The sequence below is a fragment of the Fonsecaea nubica genome (genome assembly GCF_001646965.1).
Source record: "Fonsecaea nubica strain CBS 269.64 chromosome Unknown Scaff146, whole genome shotgun sequence".
Classification (NCBI taxonomy): domain Eukaryota; kingdom Fungi; phylum Ascomycota; class Eurotiomycetes; order Chaetothyriales; family Herpotrichiellaceae; genus Fonsecaea; species Fonsecaea nubica.
The window spans coordinates 23,876-47,080 of NW_019173819.1; the positions used below are offsets into that span (position 1 = coordinate 23,876).

Consider the following 23,205-nt stretch of genomic DNA (forward strand, 5'->3'; position numbering starts at 1 on the left):
CCAAGCTGGAAAAATTACAGTGGCTGCGAAATAAATCTGGGCTCATTGCCCTTGGCCAGGAACATCAATGACCAAATGAACAGAGATTTAAAGTGACAGGGCTACATGTTTACCCAACTAGCCAAAAGGCTCTGTAGACGATACAGCGCTGAATAGCGAGGCATATGAGACACTAACATGTCGAGATTCACACTCATCACAAGTGCGCCTCCGCTCCAAATTTCGAGATTGCGACAAGTCGGAGTCGCCCGAGAGATGAGAAATGGAAAGTCTTGTAGAAGGCGCATCCTCTGAGGGGATGTTGAGATAGTAGCATTGATAGAAGAGCATTGCCGACCCCGGTGCAATATGCATGGGATACATTAGTGAAGCAGGTTTTCGACTGTGGAAGGAAGTGGTCATATGTTGTGTCTTGAAAGGCCGTCTTCTCTAAGCTATGAAGTAAGACGGAAGAGCGACAGAGAGCAATGTAGAGAACCGCTTCGAGAGGGGTGCCTCATACAAAGAAATTTGGGAACAAGACTACATGACATTCCCCCCAGATTGTCTGCAAGCGTTGTTCATTAATTGACCGTCGTCCGCCAAGTGCAACCTGTAGATGCAGCAGTAGTGAATGTGAGTCCTAATGTCTTGGCGTGATATTGGAGCAGGTCGCCCAACCTACTTCAAAATTACATTTTCTTTCGTCGCCATCCAGGTCGTCGTCGTTGACAAGCGACAGCGATGGCTTCCCCGTTGTCTTCCCGTGGTGGTAAGTTTGCCGAAAACCAATCAGTGCTTGTCCCTTGCAGTCGGGCCGAGCCGTGCAGATCACAGCCTATCCTCGTGCAGCGGAATAACAGAAAATCCGTATTCCGATGGCCTTTTCTCCATCATGGAGTTCTGGATGTCCAAGACTTACCTGACTTTCTTCTCATTTCAGATTTACCACCAACACCACCAACACCACGCCTTCGCCCTACCACCACCAACCTCCCTCCACTGCGCGGGCATAGTCGTCGTTCTACCCTACTGACGGCACCTTTGATTTCCACAGGCTACGCCACCGCGCTTCTTCGCTCTCCAGTCAGCTCTCGTCGCCAATCTGACAGTGGACCCAGTCAGGAAAGTGAGGAAGACGATGAACTTCTCCACCAACTCACCAAGGCCCAGCTCGTCAAACCGAATGAACTGAGCCAAGTTCTCCAAGATCACCTCAACAGTCAGGCCTCTGTCATCGAACAAGAACCTGACCTTGACCCAGACTCAATCTACATCAACATACGCGGTTACAGTCCTTACAGCGACATGGCCTCTCCAAACGCGTTCCCGTCCCTTGACACCTCTCTCCCTCCTGCTGGCAACCGTGCGTCGGCAGCTTCTCCTATCGGTCCTTCCTCCATCAACGGCAGCAATGGCATCAACGGCCCAGGGTCGGGTGCGGCAGCCGCTGCAGGCTACATGCCTCCTCTACCGGTCGGCCACCAGCAAGACCTGAATCACCTCTTCAACCAAATTCAAGAGTTGGGAGCCCTTTTGAGAAGCAACCGCGAGAAAGTCAATTCCATCACTCGCAATGCTGAAGAAGTCGCGAAACGCGCAAATGGGGCGCTTACAGACGGCGAACCAGCCCAGCCAGACAATGACAGTAAGTTACACTGCAAGCCGTCGGGTTTTCTCGTCGGCAACTCAACTAACCCGACTTTCTTTTTCTAGAAGCACGTGTCCGTGAGCTCGAACTCGAACTTGCCAAGCAGAAGCAGCTGGTTGAACTTTACAAGCACGAACAAAAAGAGAACACCGGCTTGATTGCCATGTACGAAGAAGCAATGGGGACGGCTGTCGAACAGATCCGAAACTACTGCGGCGATATCGAGGGTCGATTCTTGAGACAACGCAAACATTACAACGACCTCTTGCAGCAGGAGAAGGACGACCACTTGCAATCTCGCCTCGATAGGGACCACTGGTATGCGCAAACACTCAAGGTGTGTGAGATGATTAGGACAGCGCATCGGTTGAGGACGGATGAGTGGTGTGAAGAGTACACTGTCATCGCGGGGTTGCAAGGCGAGGTGAGATGCCTCAGACGATGCATGGGGATGGAGGCAGAGAAGCCAGAGGAGGAAACCGGCTGGCCATACTTGAAGGACTTGCCTCTCCCTGAGTAAGCATGAATTGAACGAAATGACGAAAGCACATTGCATTGGGAGCTGGCACTGGCGCAAACAGGATGAGCGAACGGAAAATTGCATTGCTGGCGCAAATCAGAGGCATCACAAGTTGATGCATTGACGTCGTCATGACGACGACCAGAAATAACACTGAATTATTCCACAGCCTCTTGTGCCTGCATCTCTCTCGCCACGTCGTTGGACATGTCGTCGATCATTAAATCATCTTTCGTCGTGCAATCTCTTATGCAGTGATAGGCGGTCTGAGGCCACTGAAGGCAAAGCTGGTAGCGGCTCGGTAGGGGGAGGTCCTGAGGACGGGGTCCTGGGACGGATTAGGCACGGCACACTCTTCTGCCGCGGGAGGACGGATTGCTGTGGCGTCTTTGCCAGTCGCTGTGGGGATGGAGGGTTGACTCGCCACGCGCCGTCTTCTTCGACAGAGCAGATTCGCGATGTCTGCGGCTTCTCGTTCGGATTTGCAGCCATGGCTTTTCCCAGGGACAGGACTTGGCCGTGTCTGCGTGGGTCGCGCGCCGGTGGTGGCGGGCGAGTAGCCACCTCGGCTCTCTCCGCGTGTGTTGTTGGTCTGCTTGGACTCGGCAGATTGGGCAGAGTGCACTGGATGGTGGTGGTGCTGATGCTGCTGCTGCTCGCGACGGAGGTGGCAGCTGCGGGGATGGGCGGTGAAGGTATGCCGTTTATAGGCAGCTTTTGCAGCCCTGTCGAGGGAGTCCGCGGGAAGAGACTATATGACGCGGCCCTCTTCCGACCCCCCTCTGCCGAATCCTGTGTGTACGTGGAGCTTCTGCTTCGGATGCTAGCGGGCCGCGAGGACGAGGACGGCGACGTCGGCGTGGTACACCGGCTGCTGTTACTGGTGGTGGTCTCGGAACGGTCGCAGCGATAGCGAGCAGATGTCTTCCTGATGTGGCCTGACTCCGGCAGGGGGGCGATGGTTGAAATACGTCTGTCGTCACCACCGAACCGGTACGGGGATGCAGGTATCGGCGGCAAGGGTTTCTGCACGGGCAGGTCACGGCTGTCACTGGGTATCCCAGCCAAAGAATCCAGGGCAGTCATCGGACGAGCCACATTTTTGGTGGTCTCGTTTGGTGTCGGCTTGTACATGGACCAGACTCCCGCGTTATACGGTGTCGGTGTGGACATTGCTGGCCAGGAGTAATCTCCGGTTGTTGGGACTTTATCACTATCGGCAATCGTAACAAAGGGCTCGGGAGCACACGAAGAGCTTGCATAGCTGGAGAAACTTGTGTGAGTGGTATAGATTGAGTTATTGTCTGCTGCCAATGACGGCGCGGTCGGGGATTCGACACTGTTGAGCGTGTGGACTAACGAATCCGCGGTTGAGCGAGACACGTTCCGGGAAGTCTTGCTGTACATTGCTGGTTGTGCGAGTACAGGAGATGCCAGCTCTTCGTAGGCTTGCTGCGTGACGAGTGGTCGTGGGTATGTTGGATGAATGCTTGTCAGGTTTCGCTGAACCCTCAGCCGCCGGACTTGCTTCTCATCTTGCTGCGACGTGCACGGAGTTGGGCTCGACAGAGTCGTGTTGGCGTTGGATGCTTGCGCACGAGCGATCTCTGGAGCTGAAGCAACCGGCCCCGAATACACAGATTGGGATATGTTGGGCCGAACAGAGGTCGAATCGAGTCTGTTTTGCCTCGTAAACTTCTCCAACTTTGTGCGACTAAGGAGTGCCATGAACCGAGATTTTGCACTTCTCTCAGAAGGCCACCACCCAGATACCTCCTCCGAGGATGCCGTGGACAATGATGCCTTGATGGACATGGCGGAAACGATGACTGGGGAAAGCAGAACGACGAGATTCCAAGGTCAGGAGCACTATTTAGTAGGGTAGCGAGTAGTTGGCACGGTTGCTACGTCGCGCATCGAGCTATGGCGTGAGACCGAAGATCTTCAATAGACGGTGCTCAGGGACGGAACACTCTCTGTCTGGGATAAAGGGATGCAATTGGATGAACAAGAGATGTTGGACCGGCACCCCTAGCTTCAATACCGTCGATCGTTGTTTGTTGTGGCGTGGCTGTATATCTGCGTGCTTGATGCCTGATAAAAAAAAGGACATCTGATTCAAGCGCGGCCTTGGAGGAACTATGATAATGAAATCAGCTGTGCCTTTATAGAGCTACTCAGGCTGAATATAGCGGCCAGAAGAGTAAAAAGCATCCGGCCACACTTGAGGTGCCCGTTTAAGCGGAGGGAGTGAGTCAAGAAGGGCAGGTCAATGGGCAGCTGAGATGGAGCATCGAGTCTGGTATAACTGGACTAGGTCCGTGCCAGCACACATAACAAGCTCTGACGATCTGGGCCCTGTAACAAACCGCGGCATGTAGGGTGTCACGAGTGACAGGCGAGAAAAATGAAAGTATTGGCGTATTGACAACAACCTGTTGTCTGCAAGGGAGAAACATTTTCCAGTCTCAGACGTGGTGTACGCATTTTGACAGAGAATTAGGTTAACACCCTTTTCGATCAGCGCTGGGTTGTTGAGTGATTAGCAAGCTGACTTGCACCGCACGCGGGATCCAAGGTCCAGAGAGTCCAAAGAGACAGACAACTTGCTACAATGAACGATGAAAAGAATACTTGACTGGAGTGTTGGCCGTTGCAAACTGGGCCAATAAGGTTGATGAACGGTGGTCAGAGCTCAAAGAGATCCTTGAATGCGTCCAAGGAGGGTGCCTTCACCACAGGAGGCAAGAAGCGGTAGTGGCTGTCTGCGAGTGACGTCTTGGAATCGAGATGACGATACTTGACAGCTGGAGTACCCATTGACGAGATAGAACCCGGAGAGTGTAGAGCATGCACCCCTTGCTACAACGCCAGAGCCTAATAGAGCCACGGGCCATCTTGGCAAGGTCCGTGATGGCTCAAGCAAGGAGGGAATGTGGCTTCACATTGCTTGTGTTTCCCAAAGGAGAGACGTCGAACTAGTGAGATGTCAACAAGCTGTGCATCTGAAGGGGGAGAAAGGGAGAGGATCGGGAGGGGTTGAAGTGTGGGATGAGTGAGCGAACAAGGAAGCCAGTCGAAAAGAGAGTGACCGTAAGCAAGGCTCGATTGTGAAGGGAGTAACCAGGGATGAGAAAGACGTTGCAGCACTTGGTGTTGGTGGTGTAAGTGTCGAAGTGTTTTGTGAGGTTGCATAATTGTGGTCTGAATACTTCGCCGTAGTATCAGGTACACCGATGACGTAAACGGCAGAGTACCAAGCCAATACAAGGCCACGAGGCTGCGCCGTAGACTGACCGTGCTTGTCTTCCATTGAATCAACCCCTCAATCCCTTCGCGTTGGAACTTCAGACCACAAAACCCTTCCCACACGCATTCGCATTAATGGCTCGGATACTGATAACAGGCTCATCAGACGGTTTAGGTTCCCTCACTGCCCGTGCACTGGTCCAGAGAGGGCATTCCGTGGTCCTTCATGCGAGAAACGACCGACGAGCCCAAGATGCGAGGGCTGCTTGTCCTGGCGCCGAGACATGTGTTGTCGCCGATCTCTCCGACATTGCACAGACCAAAACCATGGCTCAAGACATCAACAAGCTTGGCGCTTTTGACGCGGTAATCCATAATGCTGGCCTTTATACAGGTCCCTACCGAAGGACCAAGGAGGGTTGGCCCAGTATCTTTGCGGTCAACACTCTAAGCCCCTATATCCTTACCTGCCTCATCGATCCTAAGCCACAGCGACTCGTGTTCGTGTCATCTGGCCTTCACAGTGGTGGCGACCCTGCGTGTAAAGATATCACATGGCAAGAGCGTGGAGAAAAAGGCTTCAGAGATTTCCAAGCGTACTCGGATACCAAACTGCATGATATCCTCCTGTCCTGTTTCTTTGCAAGGAGATGGCCTGATGTGAAGAGCAACTCGCTCGACCCGGGCTGGGTGGCTACTAAGATGGGGGGCGCTGGGGCAACAGGAGACATCAATGCTGCAGTTGATACCTACGTGATGTTGGCAGAAGGAATTGGTGAGGCCAAGGATGTCTCTGGCAAATACTGGTTTCATTGCAAGATAAGATCGCCCAAGAGAGAAGCAACTGCTGAGGCTGTTCAGGACAATCTCATTCGACAGTTGGAAGAGCTCACGGGGGTTCAACCTGACTAATGTTACAAGTAAGATGTGGATCACGAGTCAACGCCGTGAAAGGGCACATCGACTCCAGGGAAGTTGTGCCTCTCTCTATGCCGGACCCATCTGGAGCCAGTCTCCCCAAGAATATAAATAGAATCACACAGGCACGACGAGAAGAGTTTACGAGTCTACCTAATTATCTGGCACCAGTTCCAGGCCTCCCAGATGGAGATGAAGATGATCGAGTTCCGCCCCCTTTGATGTGCAGGGTGAAGGGTGGACGTGTGTGTCCCAATTAGGTAATCATGATACGGGATTCGCCCGAATCAAGCGATATCCTGGCAGCCAATCAACGATATGAAACACGAGGATCCATTTCCCTATTACGATGCTTACAACTTCCTCGTACTTGTACCTCGTAGTCCCTGCAAAAGAACCCCCTTTCTCACTCACTCCTTCGTGTTCCTTCGGTCTCTGCATTTCTTGGTTTTTGATTAGTCATTTGCCTATCATGTTCCTCCTTTATGCGTCCTGGTCGTTGGTGTTGGCTTATTTACTCTGGACATTGATACGATTCACAAACAACTACTTGGAAGCTAGGAAGATCGGATTGCCAATTCTGGTCTCCCCAGTCAATCCAGGAAGCCCGCTATGGCTGCTCACAAAGGAGCGACTCATACCGCTCATGGCGTCTTTACCGTGGGGACTAGGAGAATGGGCCACCAGGGCAGAAGTCGGCTGGACATTCTCCCAAAGATACTCGGTGCACGCAAAGTACGGCGAGGCATTTACCATTGTCTCGCCCGGGACAAATGAGATCTATATTGCGGACCCCTCAGCCGTCGAGGATCTACTCCGACGGCGTAATGACTTCATCAAAGACCCGGCCATGTACGGAATGCTGAATTTCTATGGCCCCAACCTTGACACCGTCAATGGCAAGGTATGGGATCGCCACCGCAAAATCACCGTCCCACCATTCAACGAACAGAACAGTGCTTTAGTTTGGCGGGAAAGTGCGGAACAAGCAGACCAGGTGCTGGAAATCTGGTCCGCGAAAGATCTTGTCACAAGCACACAGCCAGACGTGCATGCCGTTACCCTCAACGTGCTGTGCGGCGCCGGCTTTGGTTTACATAGCAGCTTTATTGATTCGAAGCTGCCGGGAGGCGAGAATGAGGCGCAGACACAGCTAGGATATCAAGAGAGCCTACGAACGCTGCTTTCCAATATCGTCCAGCTGGTTCTCTTGAACCTTCTCAAAAACGCCGGTGTTCCACGCTGGATGTTCTTCGGCAAAATGCAAAAGCTATACGTGGCGTACGAAGATTTCAAGAGATATATGGGTGAGATGCTGGCGAGAGAGAAAACGGCTTTTGAACAGGGCGATCTGACGAGGCATAACCTCATGAGTGCGTTGGTTCGAGCCTCTGAACAGTCGAATGAAACGGCACGAACCACAAAAGATCCTGCCACCGCACCAGCAGGATTGTCCGATGACGAGGTGTATGGGAATGTCTTCATCTACAACCTCGCGGGCCACGACACCACAGCTGCGACTCTCCATTTCGCAATCACGCTGCTCGCCGTCTACCCCGAATGGCAGACGTGGATCGCCAAAGAGATTGACCAAGTCCGCAAAGCTGACCAGTCGGGTATGTGGTATTATGAGGAGACCTTCCCCAAGTTGGAGCGGTGCCTGGCGCTCATGGTAAGCATCGACGGTCCCCCGAAATCAACGTACGAAAGTGTGGCACTAACACAAGAAATGTTGAAAAGTACGAGACAATCCGATTATACGGACCCGTCGTCATGATGCCTCGCTACACGGGAGACTCTGCCCAACATCTCAGCATCCAAGGAAAAGAATACATCTTACCCGCCCGCACCTCGGTGACGCTCAACTTTGCCGCCCTCCACACCCATCCACGCTACTGGGGATCAGACCCCACGCAGTTCCGGCCTGACAGGTGGATCGTGCCCGATGAACGCGGGAAGGAAGAGGAGGAGGAGGGAGAGACCAGCGCCGTTGACGACTCCTCGCCCCGCCTGTTCCAACCTGCTCCCGGATCATTCGTGCCCTGGGCCGCCGGACCAAGAGTCTGCCCGGGCAAGAAATTCTCCCAGGTCGAGTTCGTCCGCGTCATTTTCGGCCTGTTCGCCAACGGCTCGCGGGTCGAGCTGGTCTTGGAACCGGGCGAGAGCGAGCAAGCGGCAAAGCAGAGGATCATGCAGATCGTGAACGAGGCAAGGGTCGAAGTGACGCTGAAGATTGTCGATGCCGAGAGAGTCAAGCTCCGGTGGTCCAAGAAGGGTGGTCCAGTCCAGTCCTGAGTCCCGCGCTCCGAGTTCTGAGTGATGGATGGACGGATGGACGGGTAGGATCGTGGATTGATGTATGGGTCGGAATCGCAAGCGCCCGAGACTAAAAGGTATATGGCACCACCCGACACTTCATTTGACGGGCTTCGCACCTAAAAGTCCAGGAGAGGATGAAATGCGGTCTATCAAGGGACAATAAGAAGTTTAACGAAGGATCTTCTCACATTCCCCTAATAACCTGTACAAAAAGACTGCGTGCCAAAGGGACGGATGAAAAGGAACCACGCCGCAGAAACGTCCAAACCCAATATCAGGGTCGATCCAGACACGTCCACGAATCCAGCCTGCAAGTTTCAGTTGAGAACAGCGCTCCAATCCTGCTTCTTGATCCAGTCCTCCACCGAAGGCAGTTTCACCTCTACACCGAGCTATCGCGAATGGTCAAGTCAGCATTTGGGTCCATATTGCCAGGAACCATCCGGAGAGATGGTGTGAGAGCTTACAGCATGTGGGTGAACGACGGATGGGTCGTCGCGTCCTTCATACCCAAACTCGACAAAGTAGTTTGTGTTGTCCGACAACTCCAAGAGCAGGTCTTCGGGGAGAGAGCCCCAGATGCCCGTGCCGGCAGCGACCTCGTCCATGGCCAGGATTTTGGTCCTCATCTTCACACCCAGCGTGCGCGACAGGAGCGCGACGAACTCATCCATGGACATCCACTCGCGGTACGCGATGAGGTTTTTTCCAGCCTCAGGCAGCGAGATGAGGGCTTTGGTGAAAGGGCCGGTGTCTTCGTCGGCAGCGATCAGGGGCAACTTCCCGTCCGTTGGCCCGGTATATGAGAAGGTGTAGACCCCGTCTGCGTCCTGTGGTGTGGAATATCGTCAGGCTCAAAATACTCATTCGGCCGTATGCCGGAAGTAACCCAAACTCATCCAAGGGAAGATTGAGGGACAAGTTGAGGGGGGAGGGTGGGGGGGGGGGGTGCTTCATATGCTCACCTTTTGCGGCCGCATGAATGGATACGTCAAGACATTCGACAAATAAAACCCGACCTGGATGATACTCGTCTTCTGCCACAGGTCTGGGTACGTAGCCTGGCCGTACTCTGCCGCACGAGCCTTGCTGTCGAAGTGGTATACGTGCGTGTACTTGCCGCGCGACCACTTGGTCGCGTTGGACAGGCCCGAGAAGATCAACCGCTGGAGCCCGTGTGTCTGGGCGGCCGCGTCAAAGACATTCTTGCCCTGCTGCTCCTCCCTTTGCCCAACCCACACGTTCTTCGGTTGGCCCGTGGCCGTGGCCTCGGGCGTGGTGGCCGGGTCGTAGTAGGCGCCCCAGAAGTCCGTCACGGAGAAGATGGCGGTCGCACCCTGAAACGCCTGCACCAGAGAGGCCGGGTCGTCCAGTGACGCTGACACCACCTCCTGCACGCCCTTGGACCGCAGTTTCTCGGCCGCGGCGCTGTTGGCGTTGCGTGTCAACGCCCGCACTTGCCAGCCGGGCTCCTGGAGGAACGTGTCGACGACGGAGCCGCCCTGTGTGCCTGTGGCGCCGACCACGACGATGAGTTTGGACATGATGATGGTGTTGCAGCGCGGATTGAATCTGGCGAGAGAAAAAAACAACAACAAAGAAGCGGAGGTGTTGTGTTGTCGAATGGATTGGGTGTTTATGTAGATATATAGAAAGGCCGGGTCTCTGAGAGACTATACCAAGGTCCAATTTGATTGTCTTTCTACACATCCACACAGTACGTTCATCTGGCTCTTTTATACTCTCTGTAACGAGCGCATTGCTTTCCACCCCATGGTCCCAGTATTCGCCGCCATCGTTATCAGGACCATACGTACCGATCAGTACGTTTCGTCAGGTGCCCTTTCGACCGCCGCGCGCGGACGGACGAAATTCCCCCTGAGCTGACCGACGTCTACTTGTATGTCATTCATCGAGATCAAGGCCGGACTTGTATCTCCCCCTCCCTAGGACACAGGGAGAGACGTCGGGTGAGGAAGGAGGGATGGATAGACACCGAAAATGGGCAGGGGCGTGAGGGGCGCTTGGCTCGGGCAGATATCTCTCCGATTGGAAGGTCGCAGACGAGATGCGGCCTGGTTGATGTTCCAGCTCCGGGGGGGGGGCGCGTTCGGATTGGTTCGAAAAGAGCCTCCTACTTGTAGTGAGTGAGGGAAATTTCGGTTTGCGTGTATTTCAGGATCTTTGACGAAGTATCTCTCTCTCTCTCTCTCTCTCTCTCTCTCTCTCTCTCTCTCTCTATCTCTTCAGAGGGAGTAGGTCGGCAACGCTACATCGGCTGGGATCCTAACAGCGATGCCCGGTGGATAAATATGCGCTCGGTTGCATGCATAAACTATCGTCAAAAGAGGCCCTCTGCGCCTGTGCACGCCACGCCACACATATATAGATAGATAGATAGGTATGGACGACGCCAACAACACCCACTTTATGAAACATTCTCCCGCCAATCAATTCTCTCTGCCCAGTGCGACTTGAATGCACAAGTCTCTCCATGACATGAAGTCATCGGACGTCCTTCTTCCAGGGCCCGAATTTCACGTTGAACCACCCGAAATAAATGCGCGCGATGAAACATTGTGGGCATGTATGCTTCCGTACCTGGCTGATCTGCGGCTATGCCAGTCCCACTGCGAGGACTCATGCTCTGGGACAGATGACTCTTGTTTTAAATGGCATGATCCCGATGACGGCCCGGCCAGTGATAGTCCATGTCGGTGGGGATGTTCTTGCGCAAATGTTTCATGTAGGTAGGCGGGACGCGGCCCAGCCTCTGCCATCGATCGCTCGGCGGTATGGAATGCTCTTCGTCATGGTGACTTAGAAGGTCCTCAATGGCACTCGCCCACTTGATCAGTTTGTCTTCCTGCCAGGCAGTGTGCTGCAGTGTCAGCGGCACGGGCATGCCGTCCGGGTCCAGACCGACGGGGATCGTCATGATAGGGTAGCCCGCCTGCGCGGCAATCTGGATGCCCCCGGCCTTGACGTCGCAGAAGAGGAGGGCGTCTAGGAGTTGTTCTCCTTCCTCTTCTCCATCATCGCAGGTAGATGGTCGACGCCGGCTGCTCGGCGGACATTTCAACGCCGCGTCGATCCCGTTCTCGCGGCATTGGGATTGAATATGCTTCAGGGCGGCGTGATACGTCTTGTCCTTGATCCCTTGGGTCTCGACGCATTTGCGAAAGAGGATCTGGCCGTCGGGAAAGGCGGGTAGATCGGCTTCATGGCCGCCTTCGGTGCCCCGGTTGTCGTCGTTGAACCGCACGACGTCCTCGAGAGTCTTGATGGGCGTGTTCTTCAGTTTACTCAGGTAGCGGTTCATGAGGTAATAGGTCTGGACTTTGCTGACGGTGATTTCGGATATTTCAGGATTAGATTCGCCGTACCGTTCCCTGAGTGGTTGGAGTTAGCGGTATACCTCAAAGGATAGGAGAAAATCTTGAAGGAGATCGATCAGGGGGTAGGTTGGATCTCACCAGTCCCAAATCCCGTGTTTGCCTAATCTCTCCTCCGCGCACGGCATGTCAACGGGGATGATCTCGGCTCCGGCCTGCTCGATAAGATGCAGGACTTTCTCCGCAACCAGTCTCTGAGGGTCCGGAGCAGCGTCCCAGAAACACTTGCTCGGGAGACCGAACCTGGCCCCCTTAAGCGCGTGCCTGTCGGCGAGGCACGCATAGTAACTCTCTGGCTGACGTCTTCCGGGTTGGGTACTGAACTTGTCGTCGGGGTCAGGACCCGCAATCACATCGAGCCCGCGGGCAACGTCGGCGACGCATTTGCCGTAGTGGCCGACAGAGTCTTGGGTCTCTGAGATGGGAATGACTCCTCCACGCGATGTCAGGCCGACGGTCGGCTTGATCCCCGCGACGCCACTGACCATGCCGGGGCTGATGATGCTGCAGTCGGTTTCTGTGCCGAACGCGAGGGGGACAATGTTTGCCGAGACGCTGACCGCACTACCGGAGCTGCTGCCGTCTGTTCATCTAAATCAGCGCTCGTGCTGGGACCGGACTGAGAGAGGTCGAACAGATGCTTACTTGGGGAGCGAGTCAACATGTACGGATTCCGACACTGGCCACCACGCGCAGAGTATCCCATTGAATAGACGCTGCCTCTCATTCCTGCCCACTCATCAAGATTGGCTTTGCCGAGGATGACCGCGCCAGCCTGGCGGAGAAGATGGACAATGTGTGCATCCTTTGGGACGATACAACCGAGCAAGGCCCAGGAGCCTGCTGTCGTTTGCATCTTGTCTGCAGTAGCCATGTTCTTTATCACACAGATATGGTGTTAGCCGTGCATCGGGGGGGGGGGGGGGGGGGGCTCATTAGCGACTACCTACATCCTTAACCAGCACGGGGATGCCATGAAGCGGACCCCTGACGGTGCCTTGCTTCCGTTCGTCATCCAGCGCCCGTGCATGTTCGATAGCATCGGGATTGGTTTCGATGACGCATTCGAGATACGGATTGGTCTGGGTGTGGCCAGTCAGCGTGATCGAGAGACTTGCACACAACTTGGTGAGGTATCACCTTTTGCACCCTCTCCAAGCAGACTTTCACATATTCGACCGAGGACAGCGCTCCAGTGGAATAGAGATGTTGAAGCTCATCCACCGAGACCTCGTGCAGGTCCAGGCCATTGTAGAGAGGCAGTCGGAATACCTCGGGCAGTTCGTGCTGTGATGACCCAGTAGGTTTGGAGAGTACAACAAAGTCATCACCGTCAAAGCCCGAGCCAGTTTCCTCGCGAACTCGAAAACGTGCCATGACTTGTCGTCCGGAGTTGAGCGGCCGTCCAGTGGGTGAGGCTGAGATAAGACGGGCGTTGAAGTCGATGGAGATGATCTCTGACGACGCGTTAAACCGTTATTTTAGGATCCACCCTGCATTATGTGTCCTGCAGAAAGACACAGTCTGGTATGGAAAGTGGTGAGAAGAGGTGAGGCATCATTTGAATTGCGACGTCGAATGGTGGACTTGAGCGACTCGAACGGGTGACAAGAGGAAAATATTTTGGACTGACAAGACAGCTGTTGGGAGACATGCCGCAGTTGGTTGTAATACCGCGGCCGTGAGTGGCTGTGACAACAAAGACCCACATATATCTTTTGTCAGACTGAAATACTTCCTCTTCTGGCATCGGGAACTAAATCGAGTTGAAGATAAGATCAGTGCCATGCTCGGTACGGCGAGGTCTGAGGAGGATCTAGACGCTTTGTAGACTCCGAGTCCATATGTCGGTCAGAAAATGCTTTTCTCAGGTTGCCTCAAGATATGGGTATCTCAACCATGATCCTCCAAAAAAACATATAGCTCAATGCCATTAAGAAAATGCGCTCAAGTCGTTGCTCATGTGCCAGAAACAGAAAACGCTCACAAGACCCAAATGGGAGTGCGTACATTAGTGTGCAGCATTAACCACATAGAAAAAAAAAACTCGTCCAGGATATTCGTGGGCTGTCACAGCCCGGCCTCCAGCGTCTCCGCCAACAGCGCCGCTTCCTCCCAACTCTGCCGCATGCCTTCGGCGTAGATGCGGTCGAGATAGAAAAACTTCAGCAGAACTTGGCGGACATCCTCCCAGCTCTGCAAATGGAGCACTCTAGAGACCCGCGCGAGATTCAGGACAAACCACGGCCTCTCTCGCTGTCCCGCGGATATGTACGCCCCGAGCAGGAGAACCCAGACGAAGAGTTCATAGTGCGGGCCCCAAAGACCCTTCAAGTCGGAAGCTTGCAGGGCCGCCTTGAGTTGCGCGGTCAGTGCCCGGTTGAGGGCGAACTCCGGGCGCGAGATCTGGAAGTTGCTGAACCAGAAAATCAGCATCGCCAGACGACAGGCCTCCTCCTTGTCGCTGGCCGGCTCTCGCGGCTCAAACGGCGCGGACAAGGCTGCGTACCGGAAATGGTAGCTCTTGGCGTTGATGTACTCGTTCTCCTCTGGCACGGGGACCAGCTGCTTCTCGTGGTAGTATTCCCGGTATTGGACGACGTCCTTCATGTCCCGAAACGCTTGTGATATTCTCCAGTCCATGATGGTATCGATTTCCGGGGTCAAGAGCCCCATGCCCATTTTTTTGACATCCTCGCTCACGTTTTGCCGGATTTCTTCGACCAAGCTCGCAGGGAGGGCAGACAGGGTCGACGTCGGAGGAGCCGCAGGCAACGATCGTGTTAGGGCAGCACACATGTACGAGGTCCTGTCACGACAGTTAGATCCCGATTGATTCTGCAATTTTGGGGAGAAGATCGAGATAATCTCACGAGAGAATGAGCTCGGTAGCATGAGGAGGTATCCCATGGTACCCGCCTCGCCAGGCGATCAGCTTTTGCAGTCCAGAAACATGCGCAAAGATTTCTTTTGAATTTCCCGTTATAACCTGCTCCGAGAAAAACCCATCAGTAAGTCGTTGTTGCGGTGAGTGAGGCTGCCTGGTAACAAAAGTCCCACATACCTCGATCGAAAGCAAACACATCATGGCAAAAATGGTCGAAGCCTGCGTGGCCTTTTCCATCGATTTCATGGTTTCATTTGCAATCCTCACGGCGTTCACTTTGTACGAGACAAAATCCGGTACGCTGCGGTTTTCGAGGTCTGCTTCGGTGAACGTCGTCTCGATCGAACCACTTCGTAGCTCGCCCAAGCGCGAACTGCGCTCGGCCGACGAAATTGCCAGAAGCGAGTACAGCACCAGTGGCTCTTGTGCAGCGTTTTGGAAAGCCCATCGACTTTGGATTTCGGCTTGGTGTCGCGTGGGAAATACACTGGGTATCATCACTTCGGAGACTGTTGGAACAAGTTAATATCTGCCAAAGCCTGTGACCGTTGGCTGCGGGTTGCCTTCTTTAGAATTGCGATCTTTGAGATGTGGAAAAAGAAAAAAAGAGCCGGCTCAACGCTTCCACAGCTGGCTACGAGCATGGAAAGCAGCACGGGAGCTGCTGGGACGCTTCGAGAGGATAATTTCCACAGGGAAAAGAGAGATAAGGCCATCTAAAAAAATTCGCTGGTCCATCTGACAAGCCCAGCGCAGACAAATGCATCAGCCAACAGAGTACTGAGAGAATAGACCACTTACAATGGCGCAAAACAGCATTCATGCTTGGTGTAATATGTACAGAGCTGAGATTGAAAGGGTCAAGGAGAGTGTTATTCAGCGAGGAAGTGATAGAGGGTTGAATCAAGCGACCCGCATGACCAGCATCCAGCCGTTGTAGAATTTGTGTAAGCATAGACCTCACCGACGTGGCCTCGACCTGAGAAGCCTCCCGCCGAGCGATTTCTGTCGATACATTCTGTGACTGTTGCTGAGCGGTGATGGCCTCACGAACTTCCGCTCCACGGATGCTGCTGTAGTGCCGTAACCGGTCCAAATGCGCATGGTCATTTTCTGGAGGGGATTCCGCTCGTGCTGAGGCCGGTGGTTCGCGACCAACAACCTCCGCTGGGGGACTGAGTGATGATCGTGGTGCTGAAGAGCTTTCACGACTGATCGATCGTCGTGATTGCAGAGGGTTCCGTCGCTCAAGCGTCACAGGAGAGGTGGGTTGAGGCTCGATAGGACGCGGTTGCAACTGAGGCTCACGTCGATATCGTCCTATATTCGCCGCTCCTGTCGTCGTCTGCTTCTGTGCGGCCTTCTTGCGGTTTCTATGCGCAGTCTGTTGAATGTGCGCATTGATCGCTCGCTGGTCAGAACGTGGTCGCTGCCCAGTCGAGGACGAGTCGACAAACAGAAAACGGCTGCTTTGCTCGGAAGCCGTCGAGGCTCTGGCACCCTCCTGGTCGATTCTTCGATACTTGTTCGACGACTCGGCTCTTCCGTCTTCGTCGTCTCGGTCTGGCGATCTGGCCCCGGTGCCAGGGTTATGTAGAGAGCCGCGAGCATCATGCTTTGGCTCATTGCGCTCATCCATCCTCAAAGAGGTAAACGCAGGCGCAACTTGAAGAGTTAATGCAGAGATCAATCATTGAGCTTGACGGTAGAGGGAGACTCCGCCCAGCACAGGCTCCATCCCTTCGCCTACGAGTCCATCTGCTACTGTGGCCGGGCTTTGAGAGAGAAGTCTTGTAAAGAGTCCGGCCCAGCTTGGAACCCGCATGGTTGACTTCCAATGGTTGAACAGAAGGGATGAAGTCGACACGCCAACGCTAGGCCGGGATGGGTTTGTGCTCGTTACCAACCAGCGCGTGACAATTTCGCTGGGTTGGACAAAGCGAATCAAGGCTCAGCTGCGCAGCCTTTTTCCCTTTTTGAGTTTCTCGCTCGGACTGCCCAAAAATGCTGTTACCCTGAAGCAATGCTAGTGGGTTTCGTGATGCTGATTTTATTGGCCAGAACCCACATTTATTTGCACTATTGGTAAGCACCAAAGACCACTTGCAGCTCTAGCGTTGATTGGAACAGACTAGTCCATAAGAGGAGTACACTCGAGACAACTTGTGATTGGGCAGAACTTCGATCTGTTTCGGGTCAATGGTTCTCATCCAATCATCACCCCAACGGACACGAAGACGCTCGTTACCATGGGCTCATGCAGAGTCCTCGGACCCCTGAGAAATTCCGAGTCACCCTACCCATCTCGACCTACAAGGACGAATGAGCAGAGCCCGGTAAGATGACGGGGACGAGGCCATCGCAATTTGTGAACCTCTTCGGAGACACGATCTCGTTTCGTGCATCTCGTGCTCCATGCCAGTGATTACAAGAAGGCTAACTGCGCCCTGCGCGTCTTTCAAAGTCCGCAGCAATCTTCTGCACTGCTGGGACCACCTTTTTGCTGCACGCAAAGATACTTGACCCAGGCCAAAGATGAGTATCGTGCTCGCTCAGACTTCTGCGACGCAATATGTCCCCAAATATCTCTTTGTTTCGGCCGACTGCCAGCGAGGGACGGGCAAAAGTCGTCATGTCATGAAAGAATGTAAGAGTCTGCAGTTTTGACCGCCGATAAAATTCTCCTTTGCTGAGACGTCGCTCCTCGATCAGTTCTCCGCAAGCGCAAATCAATCCGCCGCCAGGAGCAATTGGCCGCACGATCGCAAAGCCGTGTGCTTCCCTGGCTACGTCGAGAAGATATGGAACAAATGGGGCCTCGAATAGATTCCTCTCCCGCGGTCATCAGTGGCGGAGGATCCTCCGAGACTCCAAGTGACTCCAGTTCGAGACCTTCTTCTCCTCAGCAAACTCAAAGGACAGTTGGTAGCACAACAGGCCAGTCGCACTCACCATCATGTCTCGCTTCGCCGCGCTCTCTTCTCGACCCAACAGAGCCCCCGGAGAACTGCGTGAACGCTCCTTACAACTCGCATGAGCTGGTTGACTACTGTGAGTTATATCTTCCACCCAGTCGTGGCGATCAAAGACAACTGATGTCGGTTGGCAGTGAACCGTTCCGTTATATGTCGACTGTACGAGACCGACCAGTCGAGTAACGTCAATTCTCCGGCGACCGCCATGGTGAACCATATCATACCTCGCGCAGTGCCGGCGCGAATACTCCTCGCAGTTTCCAGTCTTCACCGTGATATCGACGCAGGGCACCAAACACCGAGCTCAGCAACCCTCAGCTTGATCCTCGAAGGCATCGGTTCGCTAAAAGAGCAACTCAAAAGTCCTCTGGCGGTGTCCGACGACACCATCTTGGCCGTAATCAACCTATGGGTATATGAAGTTACGTTATCGATAGGATCCTCTAAGAGTGGATCGAGCTCCGGGGCCTCCCAGGGGAGAATACTCCCCAAGTCATTGACTGACAATATTCAAACGCATTTGAATGGGCTTCAACGATTCATCGAGTGCCGCGGCGGGTTGCGCAACCTTTCACCAGAGACCCTGTGGCTTCTTGCTTGGTGGGTCAAACTTCAATTGTCTCGAGAAGCCCACTGCTGACTGCTTAGGTGTGTTTGTACACTCCCAGGATATTCCCCTATCGACACCAGGATGATGGCGCCCGACGCTGGCAGAGACGGAGCTCCGCGAGCAGGGGCCAGCACCTCCTACCGCCCGTCGCGGCTGTTTGAGACACTGTCCAGGGTACAAAAGCACGCATCATTGCGTCGTTTTCAGCCCAACATCCTCCACGACCAACCATTTTCACCCCTGAGATCCGTATTGTTGCGATTGAACGTGATGAGACTTGCTCTCCACGGCCAAAAGACGCCGATGAACAGACTCCGCAAGACGACATCGCTGATATCAACGTTACTATTCATCTTCGACGTCTTCCAGGAGGCGACCGACTCCGCTCACGGAGGAAACCCCATCCACAAAGACCAACTGCTTGCCGTCCAGCAGCGATTCGTCGATCATCAAATCGACAAAGAAGGCTCTCTCGAAAAAGCCTGGCACGTCCTCATGACGCAGCAAGAGACTCCGCAGCTGCAACTTCATCTGAGGACTTGGTCGATAGTGGAGATGGTCAATGCGATCAAGCACTTGAATATTTCCACAATCGATGCCCTTTCGCAACTCTTGCTTGGATATCTGCTTCCCGAGACTTGCGACTTCCCGGTCGAGGATTTCAGATGCGAAAAGGTTCTGCTGCAAGTTTACTTTGAACTAGACGGTCTGCCTGATCTCACCTGAACACTTGTCCTGGTTGTGCATACCATGTATTGATATGATAGATTTAGACATAGTCGGGACATGTCAAGATGTCATAATGGCGACATATTACTCATCACGCTGCAGAATGATTTCTCAGGGAAGATCCAGCCCGAAAACGACGATAAGAGCATGAGTCGAACCAAGAAGTTGCGGTCCCATACTAGAAAGATTCACCGTACTTGATTTAATTTGCAGGGACAAGCAAGCAGCCCGAAGCGCAATTCCTTGGCACGACTTTATCTTGGCATTTGACATTCTTCCCGAGTCAATGGATGCGTCCTCGAGAACGGCAAGACACTTCTGGAACAGGAAATTTTTCACATCCTCACGGCTCTTCCGCCTAAAATACACACCCTCGACGGCCAAAGTCCCGCTGGAGTGAGGCCATGGCAGGGCCCATTTGAGCCGGGAACCGTTTCCCCCAACGAGTCCGTAACTGCATTTCCCTCTTGTCGTCCACGAAGCACCCACAATGTCGAGCTCGTTGGTACAACTGCCGAAACACCACGCTGAAGGGGGGTGTGTTTTGAAGACAAACTCTCTCTTGGTTTGGACGGGTCGTGAAACTTGGCTGTTGGAGGCAGAATACCACAAGCACTTTCCGGCTAGATTGGCCCCGTTCGTGGCAGCCAACGACTGGAACTGTGGCCGGAGACGAAACAGATATCACTATTGTGATTGGTAGCATGCTTGTCCAGATCCGAGGCTGTCTCAATCCTTCACACAGGTATTCCGTGTGCCACACTAGTGGCCGACGCCTGATCTCCAGCTAGGACCGCCACCGAGCCCAGCCGACCTCCAACTGTCGGTATTCCCCACGAATTGACCCCAAATTCTCCACAACAACAGTATGCCAAGTATGATCGTCTCGCCGGATATGGTCATCACGAATTGAAGGCCGTCTCCCTGAATACTGGAACGACGCTAATCATGCTGGTTTATATGTGGAACGGTGGAATACCGCGTCGTGGGATCACGGCAGTTGACGAGCTCCATCTGCCGCCCATCAATTCGCTGTCGACATATCTATGTTACATTTCTCTCCGCGATGGGCAACTGGTGTATCAACACCAGGCAGTTCTGCTGTGGCCATCCCAAGGAAAGGCATTATCGTTGCTGCTCAACCTGAACAGTCTCTTCAAACAGCATGGCTGCAGAGGTGGTTAGTGCTCCGGCGGACACGGAGAAACAACTCCAAGAGACGGTTGTTCATCTCGAAGATGCTTTGGCTACTCTCAACATCGATCCCAAGGAAGCCGACGAGGCGTTCGAGTTTCTTCGAGACCATCCGAATGCAGACGGTGTCACCCAGGAAGCCTTGAGTATTCTGGCCGATGAAACGAAACGGAAGAAGCTCTTGCGAAAGATTGACTGGGCCATTCTCCCATGCATGATTGCCACTTACTTTCTGCAATTCCTGGATAAGACGACCATCGGATATACTGCAGTCATGGGACTTCGGGAAGATACCCATCTCGTGGGACAACAGTATTCCGATGTGGCCATGATTTTCGTAAGTTAACCCTGTGAGCTGCAACTGAGCCGGTGTTTCGTGACCTTGCCCACACCGTCGAAGACACTCGTATTCAATCAATGCTGCGGTCTGGTACTAAGACAGTGGACAGTACGTCGGATACCTTGCTGCCGAATTTCCCACGCAATACATTTCGCAACGGGTTTCAAGACTGGGTAAATATCTCGGGGCAAACATCGTACTTTGGGGCGCTGTGCTGGCAGCTCACGCAGCTTGCCAAAACTATGCTGGACTGATGATCTGCCGTGCTCTTTTGGGAGTTTTCGAATCTGTTGTGACACCCACCCTCGTGCTTGTGGTTGCCATGTGGTACAAGAAATCCGAGCAAGGACGAAGGATCTCGTATGTATACGTTTGTAACAGGTGCGGATTACCCTTCCCTTGGTTAGTGCTCTCTCGGCTGATCGGTCACAAGCTTGACATCCATCTTTGCTGGGTTGGTCTCATGGGGCGTGTCTCACTCGAAGAACAAGAGCTTTGCAAGTTGGCGCATCTTCCTTCTGACGATTGGTCTTGTGACCGTCGTAGTCGGTGTCATTGTCTTCTTCTATCTGCCAGATTCTCCCGTCAAGGCTCGACGATTTTCTGATGCGGAGAAGGTTGCGACACTCTTGCGAGTCAAGGACAACCAGTCGGGCACGCAGAACGCCAAGATCAAATCGTCTCAATTGCGTTTGGTGTTCAAGGACCCTGGTGTGTGGCTTGTGGCCGTGAGCGTTCTGATGCTCAGTGTTCCGACTGCGATCCCGAACTTTTCCAGCATCTTGTTGACCACGTTCGGGTACAGCGCACAGCAAGCGGTGAGTGACCCTAGGACTGTCAAGCTTGGTTGGGGCCTTGTCATCAAGTGCTTTCCGCTCACTGCAAACAGCTTATACTGAACATTCCTGGCGGGGTGGTTGGAGCCGTGTCAACCATTCTCACCGGATACCTCAGCGATCGTTGGAACGATCGGAGTCTTGTGATGATCATCAGCATTGTACCAACCATTGCCGCATTTGCCATGATGATTGGTCTTGACCCTGGCGGTGTACCGAAGAGCAAAGGGGCATTGCTCTTTGCTCTTTATTTGTGCAACTCATTCACAGCGGTAAGCGTTTTGTTCTGCTGGTGTTGTCCTGTGGCTAAGAAGTACACCAGGCTTTCATGTTGCTTCTTGTCTGGAATGCATCGAATCTGGGAGGGCATACGAAGAAAGTCACCGTCAATGCCTTGACACTCGTCCTGTACTGTGCTGGGAACATCGCCGGCACCGAATCATTCCGTGCTTCTGAGGCTCCTGGATATATCAGCGGAAAGGCAGCCATCATGGCGTAAGTGGTCCCCAACCAGTAATAGTATTGCTCGGATCCCGACGCTGTACTTGTTTTTTTTTTTTTTTTTTTTAGCTTGATGCTAATGGCTGCTCAGCACCTTGTCGTTCCAAGTCCTGGTCTGCCTAGCTCTGCGATTCCGAAATGACCGGCTCAACAAGAAGAATCGGGAGAAGCTTGCTCTCATGAGCGAGGACGAGAAGGAGACTCTGCGGCAGCAATTGGCGTATGCCGACAAGACAGACCGAGAGAATCCGTTCTTTGTCTATACACATTAGTGTTCGCGGTGTGGGAGAGGGGCGATACTGAAAGGGATGGACCGCGATGCTGGCCCGTCCGTTTACCTTTCAGCTTGCGAGGGCAAATATCTCGTGTGCCACCTGTCGGAATCATACCGAGCCGAGTTCGAAGGAATTTAGGAGTATCTGAGCTCGTCTAGCCGGCTTTTTTCTCTCTGTCTCGGCATGCCATGTGTTGCTAGGCCCAGGATGAAGTCACGATCCCTTTTGAACGTGAAACTTTTGGGAGATATTCCTGCTCGGCAGTACCAAGTACTGATGAGGTGTCCTCGTTTGACACTGCAACATGGAACGCCATGACGATGCCCGCCCACGGCCAACAGGGTATCGTATCCAACCCACTCCTGTATCCACTATCCACTCTGTGCGTGTATAACGATGACTTTGCGACCGCGTGTGATGTCCAGTTATGAACATCTGGGCATGGACATGGATATACCAAGGACTCCGTACATCATCGTCTATCGTCTCGCTAATAGTTAGTTACCCAACGTCAAGAAAGGAGTGTGGAGAGGCTCTACTCACTCACTCCCTCGGTCTCTCGCCCTCGTGCGATCTCCGTGATGACCGAAGCCACCATCTGATCCTTGTTGCCTACCGAGCGTGCGAGTACAAATCGAGACATGTAACCGACCCCCGGACAAGTCACGATATATGGAATCAAAGGGCGTCCGTACCAGGACGAACCCTCCTTCATCCCATCCCACCCTCCCCTCCCCCCCCACTCCTCACCTCGCGGCGGGTCGCACTCTCTTACGCGCTGTTGCTCTTCCCCCGACTCCCGACCCTCCGTCACCTCACCCACACGT

At 53.6% G+C, this 23,205-nt stretch overlaps 9 protein-coding genes across 9 annotated transcripts; 5 read left to right on the forward strand and 4 right to left on the reverse strand.

Annotated features, from left to right (window-relative positions):
• Positions 1–723: 723 nt before the first annotated feature.
• On the forward strand, positions 724–2,150 carry AYO20_11319 (hypothetical protein; the record flags this gene model as incomplete). The annotated part of the gene is made up of 3 exons (XM_022649571.1): positions 724–751; positions 1,037–1,627; positions 1,696–2,150. The coding sequence occupies 3 exons, from the start codon at positions 724–726 to the stop codon at positions 2,148–2,150; spliced, it is 1,074 nt and encodes a 357-aa protein (XP_022494451.1).
• Positions 2,151–2,375: 225 nt separating this feature from the next.
• On the reverse strand, positions 2,376–3,965 carry AYO20_11320 (hypothetical protein; the record flags this gene model as incomplete). Its single annotated transcript, XM_022649572.1, has 1 exon — positions 2,376–3,965. One exon carries the CDS (start codon positions 3,963–3,965, stop codon positions 2,376–2,378), a length of 1,590 nt encoding a protein of 529 aa, XP_022494452.1.
• A 1,569-nt stretch (positions 3,966–5,534) lies between these two features.
• Positions 5,535–6,311, forward strand: AYO20_11321 (hypothetical protein; the record flags this gene model as incomplete). Its single annotated transcript, XM_022649573.1, has 1 exon — positions 5,535–6,311. The coding sequence occupies one exon, from the start codon at positions 5,535–5,537 to the stop codon at positions 6,309–6,311; it is 777 nt and encodes a 258-aa protein (XP_022494453.1).
• Positions 6,312–6,789: 478 nt separating this feature from the next.
• On the forward strand, positions 6,790–8,612 carry AYO20_11322 (hypothetical protein; the record flags this gene model as incomplete). Its single annotated transcript, XM_022649574.1, has 2 exons — positions 6,790–7,989; positions 8,058–8,612. The coding sequence occupies 2 exons, from the start codon at positions 6,790–6,792 to the stop codon at positions 8,610–8,612; spliced, it is 1,755 nt and encodes a 584-aa protein (XP_022494454.1).
• Positions 8,613–8,953: 341 nt separating this feature from the next.
• On the reverse strand, positions 8,954–10,180 carry AYO20_11323 (hypothetical protein; the record flags this gene model as incomplete). Its single annotated transcript, XM_022649575.1, has 3 exons — positions 8,954–9,028; positions 9,104–9,466; positions 9,602–10,180. The coding sequence occupies 3 exons, from the start codon at positions 10,178–10,180 to the stop codon at positions 8,954–8,956; spliced, it is 1,017 nt and encodes a 338-aa protein (XP_022494455.1).
• Positions 10,181–11,304: 1,124 nt separating this feature from the next.
• AYO20_11324 (hypothetical protein) lies at positions 11,305–13,408 on the reverse strand (the record flags this gene model as incomplete). Its single annotated transcript, XM_022649576.1, has 5 exons — positions 11,305–12,028; positions 12,113–12,614; positions 12,677–12,908; positions 12,982–13,113; positions 13,172–13,408. 5 exons carry the CDS (start codon positions 13,406–13,408, stop codon positions 11,305–11,307), a joined length of 1,827 nt encoding a protein of 608 aa, XP_022494456.1.
• Positions 13,409–14,101: 693 nt separating this feature from the next.
• On the reverse strand, positions 14,102–16,557 carry AYO20_11325 (hypothetical protein; the record flags this gene model as incomplete). Its single annotated transcript, XM_022649577.1, has 4 exons — positions 14,102–14,840; positions 14,905–14,966; positions 15,096–15,427; positions 15,720–16,557. 4 exons carry the CDS (start codon positions 16,555–16,557, stop codon positions 14,102–14,104), a joined length of 1,971 nt encoding a protein of 656 aa, XP_022494457.1.
• Positions 16,558–17,453: 896 nt separating this feature from the next.
• AYO20_11326 (hypothetical protein) lies at positions 17,454–19,229 on the forward strand (the record flags this gene model as incomplete). The annotated part of the gene is made up of 4 exons (XM_022649578.1): positions 17,454–17,565; positions 17,613–17,969; positions 18,028–18,493; positions 18,542–19,229. The coding sequence occupies 4 exons, from the start codon at positions 17,454–17,456 to the stop codon at positions 19,227–19,229; spliced, it is 1,623 nt and encodes a 540-aa protein (XP_022494458.1).
• A 1,168-nt stretch (positions 19,230–20,397) lies between these two features.
• Positions 20,398–22,375, forward strand: AYO20_11327 (hypothetical protein; the record flags this gene model as incomplete). The annotated part of the gene is made up of 6 exons (XM_022649579.1): positions 20,398–20,763; positions 20,876–21,126; positions 21,200–21,584; positions 21,656–21,874; positions 21,925–22,097; positions 22,195–22,375. The coding sequence occupies 6 exons, from the start codon at positions 20,398–20,400 to the stop codon at positions 22,373–22,375; spliced, it is 1,575 nt and encodes a 524-aa protein (XP_022494459.1).
• Between the last annotated feature and the right edge of the window lie 830 nt (positions 22,376–23,205).